Below are 20,510 nucleotides of genomic sequence, written 5' to 3'. Positions count from 1 at the left end.
ATTGTTGTCTACAAGTAGTGAAGTTAGATCCACAGAACAAGCAACAGAAACATCAGAATTCTCAACAAAAGAAGGTTCCCAATCGACACTGGAAACAAGTTTAACATCTCAATCAAGTGCACAAGCAGAAACGTCAACCTCAGCAACAATAAGTTCTTCAGCAGAAATGACTACAAGTGGACTGTCGTCCACAAGTGGTGAAGTGAGATCTACAGAAAAATCTACAGAAACATCAAGATTCTCAACACCAGAAGTTTCCCAGTCGACACTGGAAACAAGTTTACCATCTCAATCAAGTGCACAACCAGAAACGTCAGCCAAAGCAACAATAAGTTCTTCAGCAGAAATTACTACACATGGACTGTCGTCCACAAGTGGTGAAGTGAGATCCACAGAAGAGGAAACAGAAACATCAGGATTTTCAACACCAGAAGTTTCCCAATCGACACTGGAAACAAGTTTAACATCTCAATCAATTGCACCACCGGAAACGTCAGCTTCGTCAACAATAAGTTCTTCAGCAGAAATGACTACACATGGATTGTTGTCTACAAGTAGTGATGTTAGATCTACAGAACAAACAACAGAATCATCAGGATTTTCAACACCAGAAGTTTCCCAGTCGACACTGGAAACAAGTTTACCATCTCAATCAAATGCACAACCAGAAACGTCAGCCAAAGCAATAATAAGTTCTTCAGCAGAAATGACTACACATGGACTGTCGTCCACAAGTGGTGAAGTGAGATCCACAGAAGAGGAAACACAAACATCAAGATTTTCAACACCAGCAGTGTCCCTGCTGACACTGGTAACAAGTTCAGAATCTCAGGCAAGTTCTCAACCAGAAACGTCAGCCTCAGCCACAATGAGTTCTTCAGCAGAAATGACTACACATGGGTTGTCCTCCACAAGTGGTAAAACAAGATCCACAGCAGAAGAAAAACAAACATCAGGTTTTTCAACACCAGAAGTGTCCCAGGCAACACGGGAAGCCTTTTCACAATTTCAGTCAAGTGCACAACCAGAAATGTCAACCGCATCAACAGTAGGTTCTTCATCAGAAATGACTACAAATGGACTGTCCTCCCCAAGTGGTGTAGTGACATCCACCAAAAAAGCAACAGAAACATCAGGATTCTCAACACCAGAAGTGTCCCAATTGACACACGAAACGAGTTCACAATCTCAATCAAGTGCAGAACATGACATGACTTCCTCTACCACAAAACGTTCTTCACCAGAAATGACTACAAGTGGACTGTCGTCCACAAGTGGTGAAGTGAGATCCACAGAAAAATCTAAAGAAACATCAAGATTCTCAACACCAGAAGTTTCCCAATCGACACTAGAAACAAGTTTAACATCTCAATCAATTGCACCACCGGAAACATCAGCTTCGACAACAATAAGTTCTTCAGCAGAAACGACTACGCGTGGATTGTTGTCTACAAGTAGTGAAGTTATATCCACAGAACAAGCAACAGAAACATCAGAATTCTCAACAAAAGAAGGTTCCCAATCGACACTGGAAACAAGTTTAACATCTCAATCAAGTGCACAAGCAGAAACGTCAGCCTCAGCAACAATAAGTTCTTCAGCAGAAATGACTACAAGTGGACTGTCGTCCACAAGTGGTGAAGCGAGATCCACAGAAAAATCTACAGAAACATCAAGATTCTCAACACCAGAAGTTTCCCAATCGACACTGGAAACAAGTTTAACATCTCAATCAATTGCACCACCGGAAACATCAGCTTCGACAACAATAAGTTCTTCAGCAGAAACGACTACGCGTGGATTGTTGTCTACAAGTAGTGAAGTTAGATCCACAGAACAAGCAACAGAAACATCAGGATTCTCAACAAAAGAAGTTTCCCAATCGACGCTGGAAACACGTTTAACATCTCAATCAATTGTACCACCGGAAATGTCAGCTTCGACAATAATAAGTTCTTCAGCAGAAACGACTACACGTGGATTGTTGTCTACAAGTAGTGAAGTTAGATCCACAGAACAAGCAACAGAAACATCAGAATTCTCAACAAAAGAAGGTTCCCAATCGACACTGGAAACAAGTTTAACATCTCAATCAAGTGCACAAGCAGAAACGTCAGCCTCAGCAACAATAAGTTCTTCAGCAGAAATGACTACAAGTGGACTGTCGTCCACAAGTGGTGAAGTGAGATCTACAGAAAAATCTACAGAAACATCAAGATTCTCAACACCAGAAGTTTCCCAGTCGACACTGGAAACAAGTTTACCATCTCAATCAAGTGCACAACCAGAAACGTCAGCCAAAGCAACAATAAGTTCTTCAGCAGAAATTACTACACATGGACTGTCGTCCACAAGTGGTGAAGTGAGATCCACAGAAGAGGAAACAGAAACATCAGGATTTTCAACACCAGAAGTTTCCCAATCGACACTGGAAACAAGTTTAACATCTCAATCAATTGCACCACCGGAAACGTCAGCTTCGTCAACAATAAGTTCTTCAGCAGAAATGACTACACATGGATTGTTGTCTACAAGTAGTGATGTTAGATCTACAGAACAAACAACAGAATCATCAGGATTTTCAACACCAGAAGTTTCCCAGTCGACACTGGAAACAAGTTTACCATCTCAATCAAATGCACAACCAGAAACGTCAGCCAAAGCAATAATAAGTTCTTCAGCAGAAATGACTACACATGGACTGTCGTCCACAAGTGGTGAAGTGAGATCCACAGAAGAGGAAACACAAACATCAAGATTTTCAACACCAGCAGTGTCCCTGCTGACACTGGTAACAAGTTCAGAATCTCAGGCAAGTTCTCAACCAGAAACGTCAGCCTCAGCCACAATGAGTTCTTCAGCAGAAATGACTACACATGGGTTGTCCTCCACAAGTGGTAAAACAAGATCCACAGCAGAAGAAAAACAAACATCAGGTTTTTCAACACCAGAAGTGTCCCAGGCAACACGGGAAGCCTTTTCACAATCTCAGTCAAGTGCACAACCAGAAATGTCAACCGCATCAACAGTAGGTTCTTCATCAGAAATGACTACAAATGGACTGTCCTCCCCAAGTGGTGTAGTGACATCCACCGAAAAAGCAACAGAAACATCAGGATTCTCAACACCAGAAGTGTCCCAATTGACACACGAAACGAGTTCACAATCTCAATCAAGTGCAGAACATGACATGACTTCCTCTACCACAAAACGTTCTTCACCAGAAATGACTACAAGTGGACTGTCGTCCACAAGTGGTGAAGTGAGATCCACAGAAAAATCTACAGAAACATCAAGATTCTCAACACCAGAAGTTTCCCAATCGACACTGGAAACAAGTTTAACATCTCAATCAATTGCACCACCGGAAACATCAGCTTCGACAACAATAAGTTCTTCAGCAGAAACGACTACGCGTGGATTGTTGTCTACAAGTAGTGAAGTTAGATCCACAGAACAAGCAACAGAAACATCAGAATTCTCAACAAAAGAAGGTTCCCAATCGACACTGGAAACAAGTTTAACATCTCAATCAAGTGCACAAGCAGAAACGTCAGCCTCAGCAACAATAAGTTCTTCAGCAGAAATGACTACAAGTGGACTGTCGTCCACAAGTGGTGAAGCGAGATCCACAGAAAAATCTACAGAAACATCAAGATTCTCAACACCAGAAGTTTCCCAATCGACACTGGAAACAAGTTTAACATCTCAATCAATTGCACCACCGGAAACGTCAGCTTCGACAACAATAAGTTCTTCAGCAGAAATGACTACACATGGATTTTTGTCTACAAGTAGTGAAGTTAAATCCACAGAACAAGCAACAGAAACATCAGGATTCTCAACAAAAGAAGTTTCCCAATCGACGCTGGAAACACGTTTAACATCTCAATCAATTGTACCACCGGAAATGTCAGCTTCGACAATAATAAGTTCTTCAGCAGAAACGACTACACGTGGATTGTTGTCTACAAGTAGTGAAGTTAGATCCACAGAACAAGCAACAGAAACATCAGAATTCTCAACAAAAGAAGGTTCCCAATCGACACTGGAAACAAGTTTAACATCTCAATCAAGTGCACAAGCAGAAACGTCAGCCTCAGCAACAATAAGTTCTTCAGCAGAAATGACTACAAGTGGACTGTCGTCCACAAGTGGTGAAGTGAGATCTACAGAAAAATCTACAGAAACATCAAGATTCTCAACACCAGAAGTTTCCCAGTCGACACTGGAAACAAGTTTACCATCTCAATCAAGTGCACAACCAGAAACGTCAGCCAAAGCAACAATAAGTTCTTCAGCAGAAATTACTACACATGGACTGTCGTCCACAAGTGGTGAAGTGAGATCCACAGAAGAGGAAACAGAAACATCAGGATTTTCAACACCAGAAGTTTCCCAATCGACACTGGAAACAAGTTTAACATCTCAATCAATTGTACCACCGGAAACGTCAGCTTCGTCAACAATAAGTTCTTCAGCAGAAATGACTACACATGGATTGTTGTCTACAAGTAGTGATGTTAGATCTACAGAACAAACAACAGAATCATCAGGATTTTCAACACCAGAAGTTTCCCAGTCGACACTGGAAACAAGTTTACCATCTCAATCAAATGCACAACCAGAAACGTCAGCCAAAGCAATAATAAGTTCTTCAGCAGAAATGACTACACATGGACTGTCGTCCACAAGTGGTGAAGTGAGATCCACAGAAGAGGAAACACAAACATCAAGATTTTCAACACCAGCAGTGTCCCTGCTGACACTGGTAACAAGTTCAGAATCTCAGGCAAGTTCTCAACCAGAAACGTCAGCCTCAGCCACAATGAGTTCTTCAGCAGAAATGACTACACATGGGTTGTCCTCCACAAGTGGTAAAACAAGATCCACAGCAGAAGAAAAACAAACATCAGGTTTTTCAACACCAGAAGTGTCCCAGGCAACACGGGAAGCCTTTTCACAATTTCAGTCAAGTGCACAACCAGAAATGTCAACCGCATCAACAGTAGGTTCTTCATCAGAAATGACTACAAATGGACTGTCCTCCCCAAGTGGTGTAGTGACATCCACCAAAAAAGCAACAGAAACATCAGGATTCTCAACACCAGAAGTGTCCCAATTGACACACGAAACGAGTTCACAATCTCAATCAAGTGCAGAACATGACATGACTTCCTCTACCACAAAACGTTCTTCACCAGAAATGACTACAAGTGGACTGTCGTCCACAAGTGGTGAAGTGAGATCCACAGAAAAATCTACAGAAACATCAAGATTCTCAACACCAGAAGTTTCCCAATCGACACTGGAAACAAGTTTAACATCTCAATCAATTGCACCACCGGAAACATCAGCTTCGACAACAATAAGTTCTTCAGCAGAAACGACTACGCGTGGATTGTTGTCTACAAGTAGTGAAGTTAGATCCACAGAACAAGCAACAGAAACATCAGAATTCTCAACAAAAGAAGGTTCCCAATCGACACTGGAAACAAGTTTAACATCTCAATCAAGTGCACAAGCAGAAACGTCAGCCTCAGCAACAATAAGTTCTTCAGCAGAAATGACTACAAGTGGACTGTCGTCCACAAGTGGTGAAGCGAGATCCACAGAAAAATCTACAGAAACATCAAGATTCTCAACACCAGAAGTTTCCCAATCGACACTGGAAACAAGTTTAACATCTCAATCAATTGCACCACCGGAAACGTCAGCTTCGACAACAATAAGTTCTTCAGCAGAAATGACTACACATGGATTTTTGTCTACAAGTAGTGAAGTTAAATCCACAGAACAAGCAACAGAAACATCAGGATTCTCAACAAAAGAAGGTTCCCAATCGACACTGGAAACAAGTTTAACATCTCAATCAAGTGCACAAGCAGAAACGTCAGCCTCAGCAACAATAAGTTCTTCAGCAGAAATGACTACAAGTGGACTGTCGTCCACAAGTGGTGAAGTGAGATCTACAGAAAAATCTACAGAAACATCAGAATTCTCAACAAAAGAAGGTTCCCAATCGACACTGGAAACAAGTTTAACATCTCAATCAAGTGCACAAGCAGAAACGTCAGCCTCAGCAACAATAAGTTCTTCAGCAGAAATGACTACAAGTGGACTGTCGTCCACAAGTGGTGAAGCGAGATCCACAGAAAAATCTACAGAAACATCAAGATTCTCAACACCAGAAGTTTCCCAATCGACACTGGAAACAAGTTTAACATCTCAATCAATTGCACCACCGGAAACGTCAGCTTCGACAATAATAAGTTCTTCCGCAGAAATGACTACACATGGATTTTTGTCTACAAGTAGTGAAGTTAAATCCACAGAACAAGCAACAGAAACATCAGGATTCTCAACAAAAGAAGTTTCCCAATCGACGCTGGAAACACGTTTAACATCTCAATCAAGTGCACAAGCAGAAACGTCAGCCTCAGCAACAATAAGTTCTTCAGCAGAAATGACTACAAGTGGACTGTCGTCCACAAGTGGTGAAGTGAGATCTACAGAAAAATCTACAGAAACATCAAGATTCTCAACACCAGAAGTTTCCCAGTCGACACTGGAAACAAGTTTACCATCTCAATCAAGTGCACAACCAGAAACGTCAGCCAAAGCAACAATAAGTTCTTCAGCAGAAATTACTACACATGGACTGTTGTCCACAAGTGGTGAAGTGAGATCCACAGAAGAGGAAACAGAAACATCAGGATTTTCAACACCAGAAGTTTCCCAATCGACACTGGAAACAAGTTTAACATCTCAATCAATTGCACCACCGGAAACGTCAGCTTCGTCAACAATAAGTTCTTCAGCAGAAATGACTACACATGGATTGTTGTCTACAAGTAGTGATGTTAGATCTACAGAACAAACAACAGAATCATCAGGATTTTCAACACCAGAAGTTTCCCAGTCGACACTGGAAACAAGTTTACCATCTCAATCAAATGCACAACCAGAAACGTCAGCCAAAGCAATAATAAGTTCTTCAGCAGAAATGACTACACATGGACTGTCGTCCACAAGTGGTGAAGTGAGATCCACAGAAGAGGAAACACAAACATCAAGATTTTCAACACCAGCAGTGTCCCTGCTGACACTGGTAACAAGTTCAGAATCTCAGGCAAGTTCTCAACCAGAAACGTCAGCCTCAGCCACAATGAGTTCTTCAGCAGAAATGACTACACATGGGTTGTCCTCCACAAGTGGTAAAACAAGATCCACAGCAGAAGAAAAACAAACATCAGGTTTTTCAACACCAGAAGTGTCCCAGGCAACACGGGAAGCCTTTTCACAATTTCAGTCAAGTGCACAACCAGAAATGTCAACCGCATCAACAGTAGGTTCTTCATCAGAAATGACTACAAATGGACTGTCCTCCCCAAGTGGTGTAGTGACATCCACCAAAAAAGCAACAGAAACATCAGGATTCTCAACACCAGAAGTGTCCCAATTGACACACGAAACGAGTTCACAATCTCAATCAAGTGCAGAACATGACATGACTTCCTCTACCACAAAACGTTCTTCACCAGAAATGACTACAAGTGGACTGTTGTCCACAAGTGGTGAAGTGAGATCCACAGAAAAATCTACAGAAACATCAAGATTCTCAACACCAGAAGTTTCCCAATCGACACTGGAAACAAGTTTAACATCTCAATCAATTGCACCACCGGAAACATCAGCTTCGACAACAATAAGTTCTTCAGCAGAAACGACTACGCGTGGATTGTTGTCTACAAGTAGTGAAGTTAGATCCACAGAACAAGCAACAGAAACATCAGAATTCTCAACAAAAGAAGGTTCCCAATCGACACTGGAAACAAGTTTAACATCTCAATCAAGTGCACAAGCAGAAACGTCAGCCTCAGCAACAATAAGTTCTTCAGCAGAAATGACTACAAGTGGACTGTCGTCCACAAGTGGTGAAGCGAGATCCACAGAAAAATCTACAGAAACATCAAGATTCTCAACACCAGAAGTTTCCCAATCGACACTGGAAACAAGTTTAACATCTCAATCAATTGCACCACCGGAAACGTCAGCTTCGACAACAATAAGTTCTTCAGCAGAAATGACTACACATGGATTTTTGTCTACAAGTAGTGAAGTTAAATCCACAGAACAAGCAACAGAAACATCAGGATTCTCAACAAAAGAAGGTTCCCAATCGACACTGGAAACAAGTTTAACATCTCAATCAAGTGCACAAGCAGAAACGTCAGCCTCAGCAACAATAAGTTCTTCAGCAGAAATGACTACAAGTGGACTGTCGTCCACAAGTGGTGAAGTGAGATCTACAGAAAAATCTACAGAAACATCAGAATTCTCAACAAAAGAAGGTTCCCAATCGACACTGGAAACAAGTTTAACATCTCAATCAAGTGCACAAGCAGAAACGTCAGCCTCAGCAACAATAAGTTCTTCAGCAGAAATGACTACAAGTGGACTGTCGTCCACAAGTGGTGAAGCGAGATCCACAGAAAAATCTACAGAAACATCAAGATTCTCAACACCAGAAGTTTCCCAATCGACACTGGAAACAAGTTTAACATCTCAATCAATTGCACCACCGGAAACGTCAGCTTCGACAACAATAAGTTCTTCCGCAGAAATGACTACACATGGATTTTTGTCTACAAGTAGTGAAGTTAAATCCACAGAACAAGCAACAGAAACATCAGGATTCTCAACAAAAGAAGTTTCCCAATCGACGCTGGAAACAAGTTTAACATCTCAATCAAGTGCACAAGCAGAAACCTCAGCCTCAGCAACAATAAGTTCTTCAGCAGAAATGACTACAAGTGGATTGTCGTCCACAAGTGGTGAAGTGAGATCTACAGAAAAATCTACAGAAACATCAAGATTCTCAACACCAGAAGTTTCCCAGTCGACACTGGAAACAAGTTTACCATCTCAATCAAGTGCACAACCAGAAACGTCAGCCAAAGCAACAATAAGTTCTTCAGCAGAAATGACTACACATGGACTGTCGTCCACAAGTGGTGAAGTGAGATCCACAGAAGAGGAAACAGAAACATCAGGATTTTCAACACCAGAAGTTTCCCAATCGACACTGGAAACAAGTTTAACATCTCAATCAATTGCACCACCGGAAACGTCAGCTTCGTCAACAATAAGTTCTTCAGCAGAAATGACTACACATGGATTGTTGTCTACAAGTAGTGATGTTAGATCTACAGAACAAACAACAGAATCATCAGGATTTTCAACACCAGAAGTTTCCCAGTCGACACTGGAAACAAGTTTACCATCTCAATCAAATGCACAACCAGAAACGTCAGCCAAAGCAATAATAAGTTCTTCAGCAGAAATGACTACACATGGACTGTCGTCCACAAGTGGTGAAGTGAGATCCACAGAAGAGGAAACACAAACATCAAGATTTTCAACACCAGCAGTGTCCCTGCTGACACTGGTAACAAGTTCAGAATCTCAGGCAAGTTCTCAACCAGAAACGTCAGCCTCAGCCACAATGAGTTCTTCAGCAGAAATGACTACACATGGGTTGTCCTCCACAAGTGGTAAAACAAGATCCACAGCAGAAGAAAAACAAACATCAGGTTTTTCAACACCAGAAGTGTCCCAGGCAACACGGGAAGCCTTTTCACAATCTCAGTCAAGTGCACAACCAGAAATGTCAACCGCATCAACAGTAGGTTCTTCATCAGAAATGACTACAAATGGACTGTCCTCCCCAAGTGGTGTAGTGACATCCACCGAAAAAGCAACAGAAACATCAGGATTCTCAACACCAGAAGTGTCCCAATTGACACACGAAACGAGTTCACAATCTCAATCAAGTGCAGAACATGACATGACTTCCTCTACCACAAAACGTTCTTCACCAGAAATGACTACAAGTGGACTGTCGTCCACAAGTGGTGAAGTGAGATCCACAGAAAAATCTACAGAAACATCAAGATTCTCAACACCAGAAGTTTCCCAATCGACACTGGAAACAAGTTTAACATCTCAATCAATTGCACCACCGGAAACATCAGCTTCGACAACAATAAGTTCTTCAGCAGAAACGACTACGCGTGGATTGTTGTCTACAAGTAGTGAAGTTAGATCCACAGAACAAGCAACAGAAACATCAGAATTCTCAACAAAAGAAGGTTCCCAATCGACACTGGAAACAAGTTTAACATCTCAATCAAGTGCACAAGCAGAAACGTCAGCCTCAGCAACAATAAGTTCTTCAGCAGAAATGACTACAAGTGGACTGTCGTCCACAAGTGGTGAAGCGAGATCCACAGAAAAATCTACAGAAACATCAAGATTCTCAACACCAGAAGTTTCCCAATCGACACTGGAAACAAGTTTAACATCTCAATCAATTGCACCACCGGAAACGTCAGCTTCGACAACAATAAGTTCTTCAGCAGAAATGACTACACATGGATTTTTGTCTACAAGTAGTGAAGTTAAATCCACAGAACAAGCAACAGACACATCAGGATTCTCAACAAAAGAAGTTTCCCAATCGACGCTGGAAACACGTTTAACATCTCAATCAATTGTACCACCGGAAATGTCAGCTTCGACAATAATAAGTTCTTCAGCAGAAACGACTACACGTGGATTGTTGTCTACAAGTAGTGAAGTTAGATCCACAGAACAAGCAACAGAAACATCAGAATTCTCAACAAAAGAAGGTTCCCAATCGACACTGGAAACAAGTTTAACATCTCAATCAAGTGCACAAGCAGAAACGTCAGCCTCAGCAACAATAAGTTCTTCAGCAGAAATTACTACACATGGACTGTCGTCCACAAGTGGTGAAGTGAGATCCACAGAAGAGGAAACAGAAACATCAGGATTTTCAACACCAGACGTTTCCCAATCGACACTGGAAACAAGTTTAACATCTCAATCAATTGCACCACCGGAAACGTCAGCTTCGTCAACAATAAGTTCTTCAGCAGAAATGACTACACATGGATTGTTGTCTACAAGTAGTGATGTTAGATCTACAGAACAAACAACAGAATCATCAGGATTTTCAACACCAGAAGTTTCCCAGTCGACACTGGAAACAAGTTTACCATCTCAATCAAATGCACAACCAGAAACGTCAGCCAAAGCAATAATAAGTTCTTCAGCAGAAATGACTACACATGGACTGTCGTCCACAAGTGGTGAAGTGAGATCCACAGAAGAGGAAACACAAACATCAAGATTTTCAACACCAGCAGTGTCCCTGCTGACACTGGTAACAAGTTCAGAATCTCAGGCAAGTTCTCAACCAGAAACGTCAGCCTCAGCCACAATGAGTTCTTCAGCAGAAATGACTACACATGGGTTGTCCTCCACAAGTGGTAAAACAAGATCCACAGCAGAAGAAAAACAAACATCAGGTTTTTCAACACCAGAAGTGTCCCAGGCAACACGGGAAGCCTTTTCACAATCTCAGTCAAGTGCACAACCAGAAATGTCAACCGCATCAACAGTAGGTTCTTCATCAGAAATGACTACAAATGGACTGTCCTCCCCAAGTGGTGTAGTGACATCCACCGAAAAAGCAACAGAAACATCAGGATTCTCAACACCAGAAGTGTCCCAATTGACACACGAAACGAGTTCACAATCTCAATCAAGTGCAGAACATGACATGACTTCCTCTACCACAAAACGTTCTTCACCAGAAATGACTACAAGTGGACTGTTGTCCACAAGTGGTGAAGTGAGATCCACAGAAAAATCTACAGAAACATCAAGATTCTCAACACCAGAAGTTTCCCAATCGACACTGGAAACAAGTTTAACATCTCAATCAATTGCACCACCGGAAACATCAGCTTCGACAACAATAAGTTCTTCAGCAGAAACGACTACGCGTGGATTGTTGTCTACAAGTAGTGAAGTTAGATCCACAGAACAAGCAACAGAAACATCAGAATTCTCAACAAAAGAAGGTTCCCAATCGACACTGGAAACAAGTTTAACATCTCAATCAAGTGCACAAGCAGAAACGTCAGCCTCAGCAACAATAAGTTCTTCAGCAGAAATGACTACAAGTGGACTGTCGTCCACAAGTGGTGAAGCGAGATCCACAGAAAAATCTACAGAAACATCAAGATTCTCAACACCAGAAGTTTCCCAATCGACACTGGAAACAAGTTTAACATCTCAATCAATTGCACCACCGGAAACGTCAGCTTCGACAACAATAAGTTCTTCAGCAGAAATGACTACACATGGATTTTTGTCTACAAGTAGTGAAGTTAAATCCACAGAACAAGCAACAGAAACATCAGGATTCTCAACAAAAGAAGGTTCCCAATCGACACTGGAAACAAGTTTAACATCTCAATCAAGTGCACAAGCAGAAACGTCAGCCTCAGCAACAATAAGTTCTTCAGCAGAAATGACTACAAGTGGACTGTCGTCCACAAGTGGTGAAGTGAGATCTACAGAAAAATCTACAGAAACATCAGAATTCTCAACAAAAGAAGGTTCCCAATCGACACTGGAAACAAGTTTAACATCTCAATCAAGTGCACAAGCAGAAACGTCAGCCTCAGCAACAATAAGTTCTTCAGCAGAAATGACTACAAGTGGACTGTCGTCCACAAGTGGTGAAGCGAGATCCACAGAAAAATCTACAGAAACATCAAGATTCTCAACACCAGAAGTTTCCCAATCGACACTGGAAACAAGTTTAACATCTCAATCAATTGCACCACCGGAAACGTCAGCTTCGACAACAATAAGTTCTTCCGCAGAAATGACTACACATGGATTTTTGTCTACAAGTAGTGAAGTTAAATCCACAGAACAAGCAACAGAAACATCAGGATTCTCAACAAAAGAAGTTTCCCAATCGACGCTGGAAACACGTTTAACATCTCAATCAATTGTACCACCGGAAATGTCAGCTTCGACAATAATAAGTTCTTCAGCAGAAACGACTACACGTGGATTGTTGTCTACAAGTAGTGAAGTTAGATCCACAGAACAAGCAACAGAAACATCAGGATTTTCAACACCAGAAGTTTCCCAGTCGACACTGGAAACAAGTTTACCATCTCAATCAAGTGCACAACCAGAAACTTCAGCCACAGCAACAATAAGTTCTTCAGCAGAAATGACTACACGTGGACTGTCGTCCACAAGTGGTGAAGTGAGATCCACAGAAGAGGAAACACAAACATCAAGATTTTCAACACCTGCAGTGTCCCTGCTGACACTGGTAACAAGTTCAGAATCTCAGGCAAGTTCTCAACCAGAAACGTCAGCCTCAGCCACAATGAGTTCTTCAGCAGAAATGACTACACATGGGTTGTCCTCCACAAGTGGTAAAACAAGATCCACAGCAGAAGAAAAACAAACATCAGGTTTTTCAACACCAGAAGTGTCCCAGGCAACACGGGAAGCCTTTTCACAATCTCAGTCAAGTGCACAACCAGAAATGTCAACCGCATCAACAGTAGGTTCTTCACCAGAAATGACTACAAGTGGTGAAGTGAGATCCACAGAAAAATCTACAGAACCATCAAGATTCTCAACACCAGAAGTTTCCCAATCGACACTGGAAACTAGTTTAACATCTCAATCAATTGCACCACCGGAATCATCAGCTTCGACAACAATAAGTTCTTCAGCAGAAACGACTACACGTGGATTGTTGTCTACAAGTAGTGAAGTCAGATCCACAGAACAAGCAACAGAAACATCAGAATTCTCAACAAAAGAAGGTTCCCAATCGACACTGGAAACAAGTTTAACATCTCAATCAAGTGCACAACCAGAAACGTCAGCCTCAGCAACAATAAGTTCTTCAGCAGAAATTACTTCAAGTGGACTGTCGTCCACAAGTGGTGAAGTGAGATCCACAGAAAAATCTACAGAAACATCAAGATTCTCAACACCAGAAGTTTCCCAATCGACACTGGAAACAAGTTTAACATCTCAATCAATTGCACCACCGGAAACGTCAGCTTCGACAACAATAAGTTCTTCAGCAGAAATGATTACACATGGATTTTTGTCTACAAGTAGTGAAGTTAAATCCACAGAACAAGCAACAGAAACATCAGGATTCTCAACAAAAGAAGTTTCCCAATCGACACTGGAGACACGTTTTACATCTCAATCAATTGTACCACCGGAAACGTCAGCTTCGACAATAATAAGTTCTTCAGCAGAAACGACTACACATGGATTGTTGTCTACAAGTAGCGAAGTTAGTTCCACAGAACAAGCAACACAGACATCAGGATTTTCCAAAACAGAAGTGTCCTTGTTGCCGCTGCAAACAAGTTCACAGTCTCAATCAATTGCACAACCAGAAACGTCAGCCTTAATCTATAAACAATCTACTGCTACATCGACACAATATGCAGAATCCTCAACAGTAAAATTTACGTTGTCTGTGCCCTCAATGTCAGATGCAAGCACACAATCACTGATTTCACCCTTAAATTCAGCAATGTCCTCCCATGCAATGACTGTCTCACACAAATCTTCTACAACCAAAACCTCCAACATTTCTTCACAATCGACGCCATTAAGAACATGTTCTGACGAAGAGTGTCAATGCAATGGTGGCCCTTGTTTTTTTAACAAGACCTCTGAAGAATGTCAGTGTACCTGTACATCAAATCTCACGTTTGGAGACACGTGTCAATTTGGGATCAATGTCACCCATACCGAGATTGGTAAGACTTAATTTGGTGTGGCTGTCACATGATAATATCATGTTTATTATTTCTTTTGGTATAGGTTTATATACAGTATGTCGTAGTGAATCCGGTAAGCGACAAGATAGAAATTATGCCTCATTTACCAAATGAACTTGAGCTCAAATTTAAACAAAAAGTGTGCATTCACATGTTTCCCCACACAATTTATGAAGTGCAAGTGAAAGAATAAAGAAAAATATTTACCTTGTTCAGATTGCCTAGAAATTTAGCATTCTTTTGCATTTTGACACTATGATTAAATGTGTCACATGTTCACATTTACCATTTACCGAACGCGTATGATCCAGTTAAGGAAAACACCCTGAAGAAACAAGAAATCATGTCTTTCCAAATATCATAATAAATGTTGAGGCACAAGCATTTCATAAATATTACATATAGCATTTCATAAATATTACATATAGCATTTCATAAATATTACATATAGTATATGTGTGCACTGAGGAGAAATCGATCCACTTAACTGTTTTATACCAACAATAAAGAACCCAATGCGAGTAGAATATTTTAAATACGTAAAACCTGCTATAGGATGGGCTCATATTTGTCATTGTCTGAGATCATACTCAAACCTGATTGCCCACTGCTCACGTACTCACAAAGCCATTGTGGTATTTTGGTGAGGCTATTGTCATAAAATGTGGATTTTGTCATTTAAAATACAAATGAACGAATATGCTTAGCAGACCTTTTATTTCAAATATTTTGAGTAACCCACACGCCAAATTTTCGACAACAAAAATTCAATCGTTTGATAAATAAGACGCTATGTTTCTCATAACTTATCAACACATATGCAGCATTTCCAATTGCATAAACATATTGATCACCATTCCAACTGTCTAGATTTCTGATATATTTGAGGGTAATGTGAATTATTGACATCTTGGCATGATTTATTGCTCTTTTTAAACAAAACAAAAAACATCTCTCCAGACAGCGCATCGAGACCAACCCTAAAGGTGAACATCACACTCAGAATTTTAAGTGATTTCATTTTGGGATATGAAATGATTAATTCAACCGAATCAATAGATTTCACCAATCGCTTAACACCTCAGGTATGTGTATTATGTTTCCAAATCTGTGTGAAAATGTCACTGAATTCATAATGTGGAGGAAAACATGATGCAGAATTTAGAGTACTCTCACTTTTGTTTCTACAGCTTGCGGTTCTCTGTAAACAAGCGGATCCACGAAACTTTAAAGATGTGAAAGTTGTTGCTCTCAAGTAAGGGATATCCATTAAAACAGAAAACATCTTTGCTTAACTTGGAAGTTATTATAAAGTATTTGCCACAGAATTATTGAAGTACTACCTAAATCACCTTATCTCTGCCTAGGATCCAAAGCCAAAGATAGACATAATTGTTCATGTCACAGGCATCTGACTATTTTAAAATCAGTATAATATCGTCAGAAACCCTTTCTCTACTAACTATTTTTGTCTATACTGTAGATGTATTAATTCCAGGACAGATTATTGCTTATCTTTCCTTCTTTGTGTTAGTAAATCAACTGTGTATGCATGTGTGTGTGGGTGTACGTGTGTGTGTGTGTGTGTGTGTGTGTGTGTGAATGTGTGTATGCATTTGTGTGTGTGTGTGTGTGTGTGTGGGAGGGTAAGTAATGTGAAGTATGTAAAGGCATATATCAACAAATATAGAAAACATATTATCTTATCCCCCCTTGCAGGAATGGAAGCATTATTGCTGAGAGCGTGGCTCAATACAACTATCCTAACAACAACACAGAAATCATGTTCCTAAATGAGGGTCTGAGGCACACATTAGTGGCAATTTTTAATAACACAGAAAATATGAGAAACCTGAGTCAAGCCGTTGGAGCTGTCTCCATTCAGGAGACCAGTATCATTCTGCAACCATCAAAAATAAAGAGTGAGTACAAGGAAAACAAGTTTTTGATGTAAACCATTTTATATTAATAAAGTGTAGTTGTAATATCCTAGCAATGATTAAGGGTTTTTCACTTTAAATGTCAAAATATTATTCAAATGTCTGCTGTCTGCTGAAGTAGCAGAATACTGAAACTTTGTAAAAACATTTTTTTAAAATCTAATAAATGATGTAATGAAAACAAACTGAAAAATCACTGCAATTTAAATATTTAAAACATAGTTCTTCTATCCATAGAGCTCATTGTACCTTCATAAAGGGGCAAGGATGGGGCGATTAGTGCCTTAAAAATATGTAAAGTTGAGATATTAAAGTGCTGAGTGTTTCTGTACAGACATTTCAGATCTGGGGCCATTCATGTTCTGCTCACTGGATTTTTCCAACTACACCTTGGAGATAATCAGTGGAGTCTGGTTGTGTTTGGGCCCCTGTAAAACACAGCCTGACTACTGTCACCAGCATGGAGAGTGCTTTAACATGAAGACTGGACCCACATGTTTGTAAGGACATACGTGTGTGTGCACACAAAAATCTATTTATCTGTTATCAGGTTTTTTATTTTCACAACTTTTTACATACAGAAAATGTTTTGCGCTTCCAAATTTGACTGAGAGGCCCCCTGGTGGTAGCATAAACATTTCTCCTGCTGATGGAGTTCCTGTTTGCTCCTTGCACAGCTGCGATGAGTCTCCACTAGTGCAGTACCATGGCCAGCAGTGTGAGATGTTCCAGTGGGGAGCAGGGTTCTACGGGCTACTGTTCGGCGTGCTGGGAGCCGTGCTGCTGCTCTTCATCGCTCTCATAGCGGTGGTACTGGTTCTGAGGAGGAGGAGGGGTCAACAAGAGTGTGTTGAGATCCTCTTATAAATATATTTTAACTATGCTGACACTAGCCTTGAACTGTTATACACTTAGTCCAAAATGCATTAGCACAGTACATAACTTAGTAACATTTTGGTAAATGTTTGGTTCATCTTTCAGGTTCGGCAACGATAGAAGGTTTCTGTTTCTAAAGGAAGATTTTTTCAACTTTTCAAACACAGGTCAGACACATTTTTAAATTATTATGGATTTTTAATACTTGTTTTTTAATGGTCCTACCTCATCATATTTGTAGGGAAAACCATCATAATTCTTACATTAATTGACTATCAGCGCAGATTTTGTTATAACCAGATGGTCAGCTCCTACATTCCTTCTATCCTGTAGAAGTTTCCTTTCGAGGTTCCAATTGGTAACAGTTTTTGATGCTATAATTTAGGAATTTTCATAGAGAGGCATGTTCAAGGATCATCTATGCCACCTGTCTTTCACTTGCACACACCCTTCGTGTTTTTATAGAGTTAAATTCAAATGTTTCAGTAAAGAGACAGAATGTACAATGTTAAGAATGCAGCTGATCATGTGGAAAGTCTGTGGAGTCTGTGCAATCATTAAGGACAGGCATGTATGACACAGTATATTATGTTGCTTTCAGCCTTGATCAACAGAGATCCAGAGTCCACAGGACTGTCTGGGAGAGCTGGGAAGTACGACCTGGATAACAGCCACACCTTGCCCAACACACCAAATCCAGAATCTTTCCGGCCTTCACCAGAAAACCCTTACAAATCTTGAACATTTGTATTTTTTCTTTATCAGACGAGGGTGAAGCATCCAGAGGTGTTACCTTCATGGACTGACCAATATCAATAAGAGTCTCTGTTCCTATCTACTCTTTTTTTTTCCATTTTCTCCCATTTTTTCCCCAATTTTAGTTGTTATACCAATTCCCTGTGTGTATCACACAGTCCTGGTCAATGCGCTATCCTGTGTCAGTCTGGGGAGGGTGTAGACTACCACATGCCTCCTCTGTTACATGTGGAGTCACCAGAGGCTTCTTTTCACCTGACAGCGAGGAGTTTCACTGGGAGAGCGTATTGCGCACGGAGGTTCATGCTATCTCCCCCAGATCCCCTACCCGCTGAACAGGCGCCCCGACAAACCAGTAGGAGTCGCTAATGCAACTATCAGGACTCATACCCTCACCGGTTTCCCATCCGTGAACACTGCCAATTGTGTCGTAGGAATGTCTGACCAAGCCGGAAGTACTGGGTCTCTGCGGTGGTAGGCGAGTGCTTATACCTCTACACTACACAGACGGCCCTGTCATACTCTTTTAAGAGGGCGTTTGCATCCTTAATGCTGAGTGATTCCTGCTTTCTGACTGAGGACCATTGATTACTGTACTAAACCAGCGTTACTTTATTTCCATTGCATACAAAACAATGCAAAAGGAGGTGCTCAAGGAACTTCACACTGCCAGACCCACCAGGCTTATCTGAGAGGCACATCTGGCCCAAATATGTGACACATATGTCCCAAATATGTCTCCGGTTTCAGATCAGTAATACTCTCTCAGGTTTCAGATCAGTAATACTCTCTCAGGTTTCAGATCAGTACTACTCTCTCAGGTTTCTGATTGGTAATACTCTCTCAGGTTTCAGATTGGTAATACTCTCTCAGGTTTCAGATCAGTACTACTCTCTCAGGTTTCAGATCAGTAATACTCTCTCCAGTTTCAGATTGGTAATACTCTCTCAGGTTTCAGATCAGTACTACCTCTCTCAGTTTTCAGATCATTAATACTTTCAAGTTTCAGGTACATACTCTCTTAGGTTTCTCCCAACCCCCAGCCCCCCAAAATAAATTAATAATAATAATTAACCAGTAAAAAAAAGTGGTTATTTAAATGTAAAAGCCTGAATTATTTGGACTTTTGTACAATTTCTTCATAAGTTATTGTTGCTTTGTGACCACCTTTCTGAGTCATAACAGTTGTTTTCTTTAAATTAACAGAACTAAATTAACAACACAATTAACAATGAAATTAAATCCAAACTGATATTGTTTATTGATTTAATCTTCCTACAAAAAAATAATGGAAAGAACCTGTGTTTGCCTCTTGTCTTGTGTGCCCAATTGCATTGGCCTAATGTTCCTACTGTCCTTAAAATTTAGGAAGAGATGTATTTTATAGTGTAAGTATGATCTACTATTTCACCAATTAATTTTAAACTTTTTAAACACAACATACAAAAAGTTTGTTTAATATTTCTTTGTTGTTTATATTTATGTTGACAATGACTTGTTCATACAGAAATTGTTAGACTACCACGGATTGTGCTGTGATTCAAATGTCTACCGAATTGAGTCACTCAGACTCAAAGACTGATATGTGTTCAAAATATCCAAATGGTTTTGAGTACTGATGCCAATATTTGCCATGCACAAGTCTGGCACAAATTCAGACAATGAAGATTCTTGAAAAAATATGATAACCTTCATGAAGAATACCGAAGATTTTGAGGAGTTGCGTGTTGCCTAGGGCCTCCATGGCAGTACAGACCCTATTTCCTTTTATTTCATTTTTTTTTCTTGGACAAATATATAGTCTGTTGTCTTAAATGTCACCAGCAGAGGTCATGCTTTTGCAAACTATATCGTGAACCACTTGGTTTCCACTGAGCTGCTCATTGAGAGGAAGTGTATTATTTCCTGTGGAGCAACTTATAAATGTCCACAGCAGGCAAAATGTATGTAATGGTATGCTAACACCTTACTTACGTATGCATTGTATTTGATTTTTTGTTGCTTCCACCCTACAGGTTTAATCATCTTTGAACTACTAGTAATGTTTTTCTGAATAGAATGTGATCTCTTGACAGTCATTTTGCCAGAAATATCATTTTTGGAACATGTGTAGGCCTATAGTTTTTGTTGTTTGTATTTATATGAAGACTTGTTAGAATACTGTTGAATTAGATCTGTTGTATTTTCTTGTGGTCATGTTATGAAATGTATAAACCAG

The 20,510-nt window shown here is 40.4% G+C and overlaps 1 protein-coding gene across 1 annotated transcript; it reads left to right on the top strand.

Annotated features, from left to right (window-relative positions):
• The first annotated feature begins 14,621 nt into the window (after positions 1-14,621).
• LOC118211879 (mucin-4) lies at positions 14,622-18,541 on the top strand. The gene is made up of 7 exons (XM_035389436.1): positions 14,622-14,699; positions 15,911-15,975; positions 16,440-16,642; positions 16,995-17,160; positions 17,338-17,505; positions 17,642-17,703; positions 18,138-18,541. Exons 1-7 carry the CDS (start codon positions 14,679-14,681, stop codon positions 18,275-18,277), a joined length of 825 nt encoding a protein of 274 aa, XP_035245327.1. The 5' UTR covers positions 14,622-14,678; the 3' UTR covers positions 18,278-18,541.
• The last annotated feature ends 1,969 nt before the right edge of the window (positions 18,542-20,510 follow it).

Source organism: Anguilla anguilla, chromosome 13, assembly GCF_013347855.1.
Source record: "Anguilla anguilla isolate fAngAng1 chromosome 13, fAngAng1.pri, whole genome shotgun sequence".
In the NCBI taxonomy this organism is placed as follows: Eukaryota; Metazoa; Chordata; class Actinopteri; order Anguilliformes; family Anguillidae; genus Anguilla; species Anguilla anguilla.
This window is presented reverse-complemented; position numbering and strand designations above follow the sequence as displayed.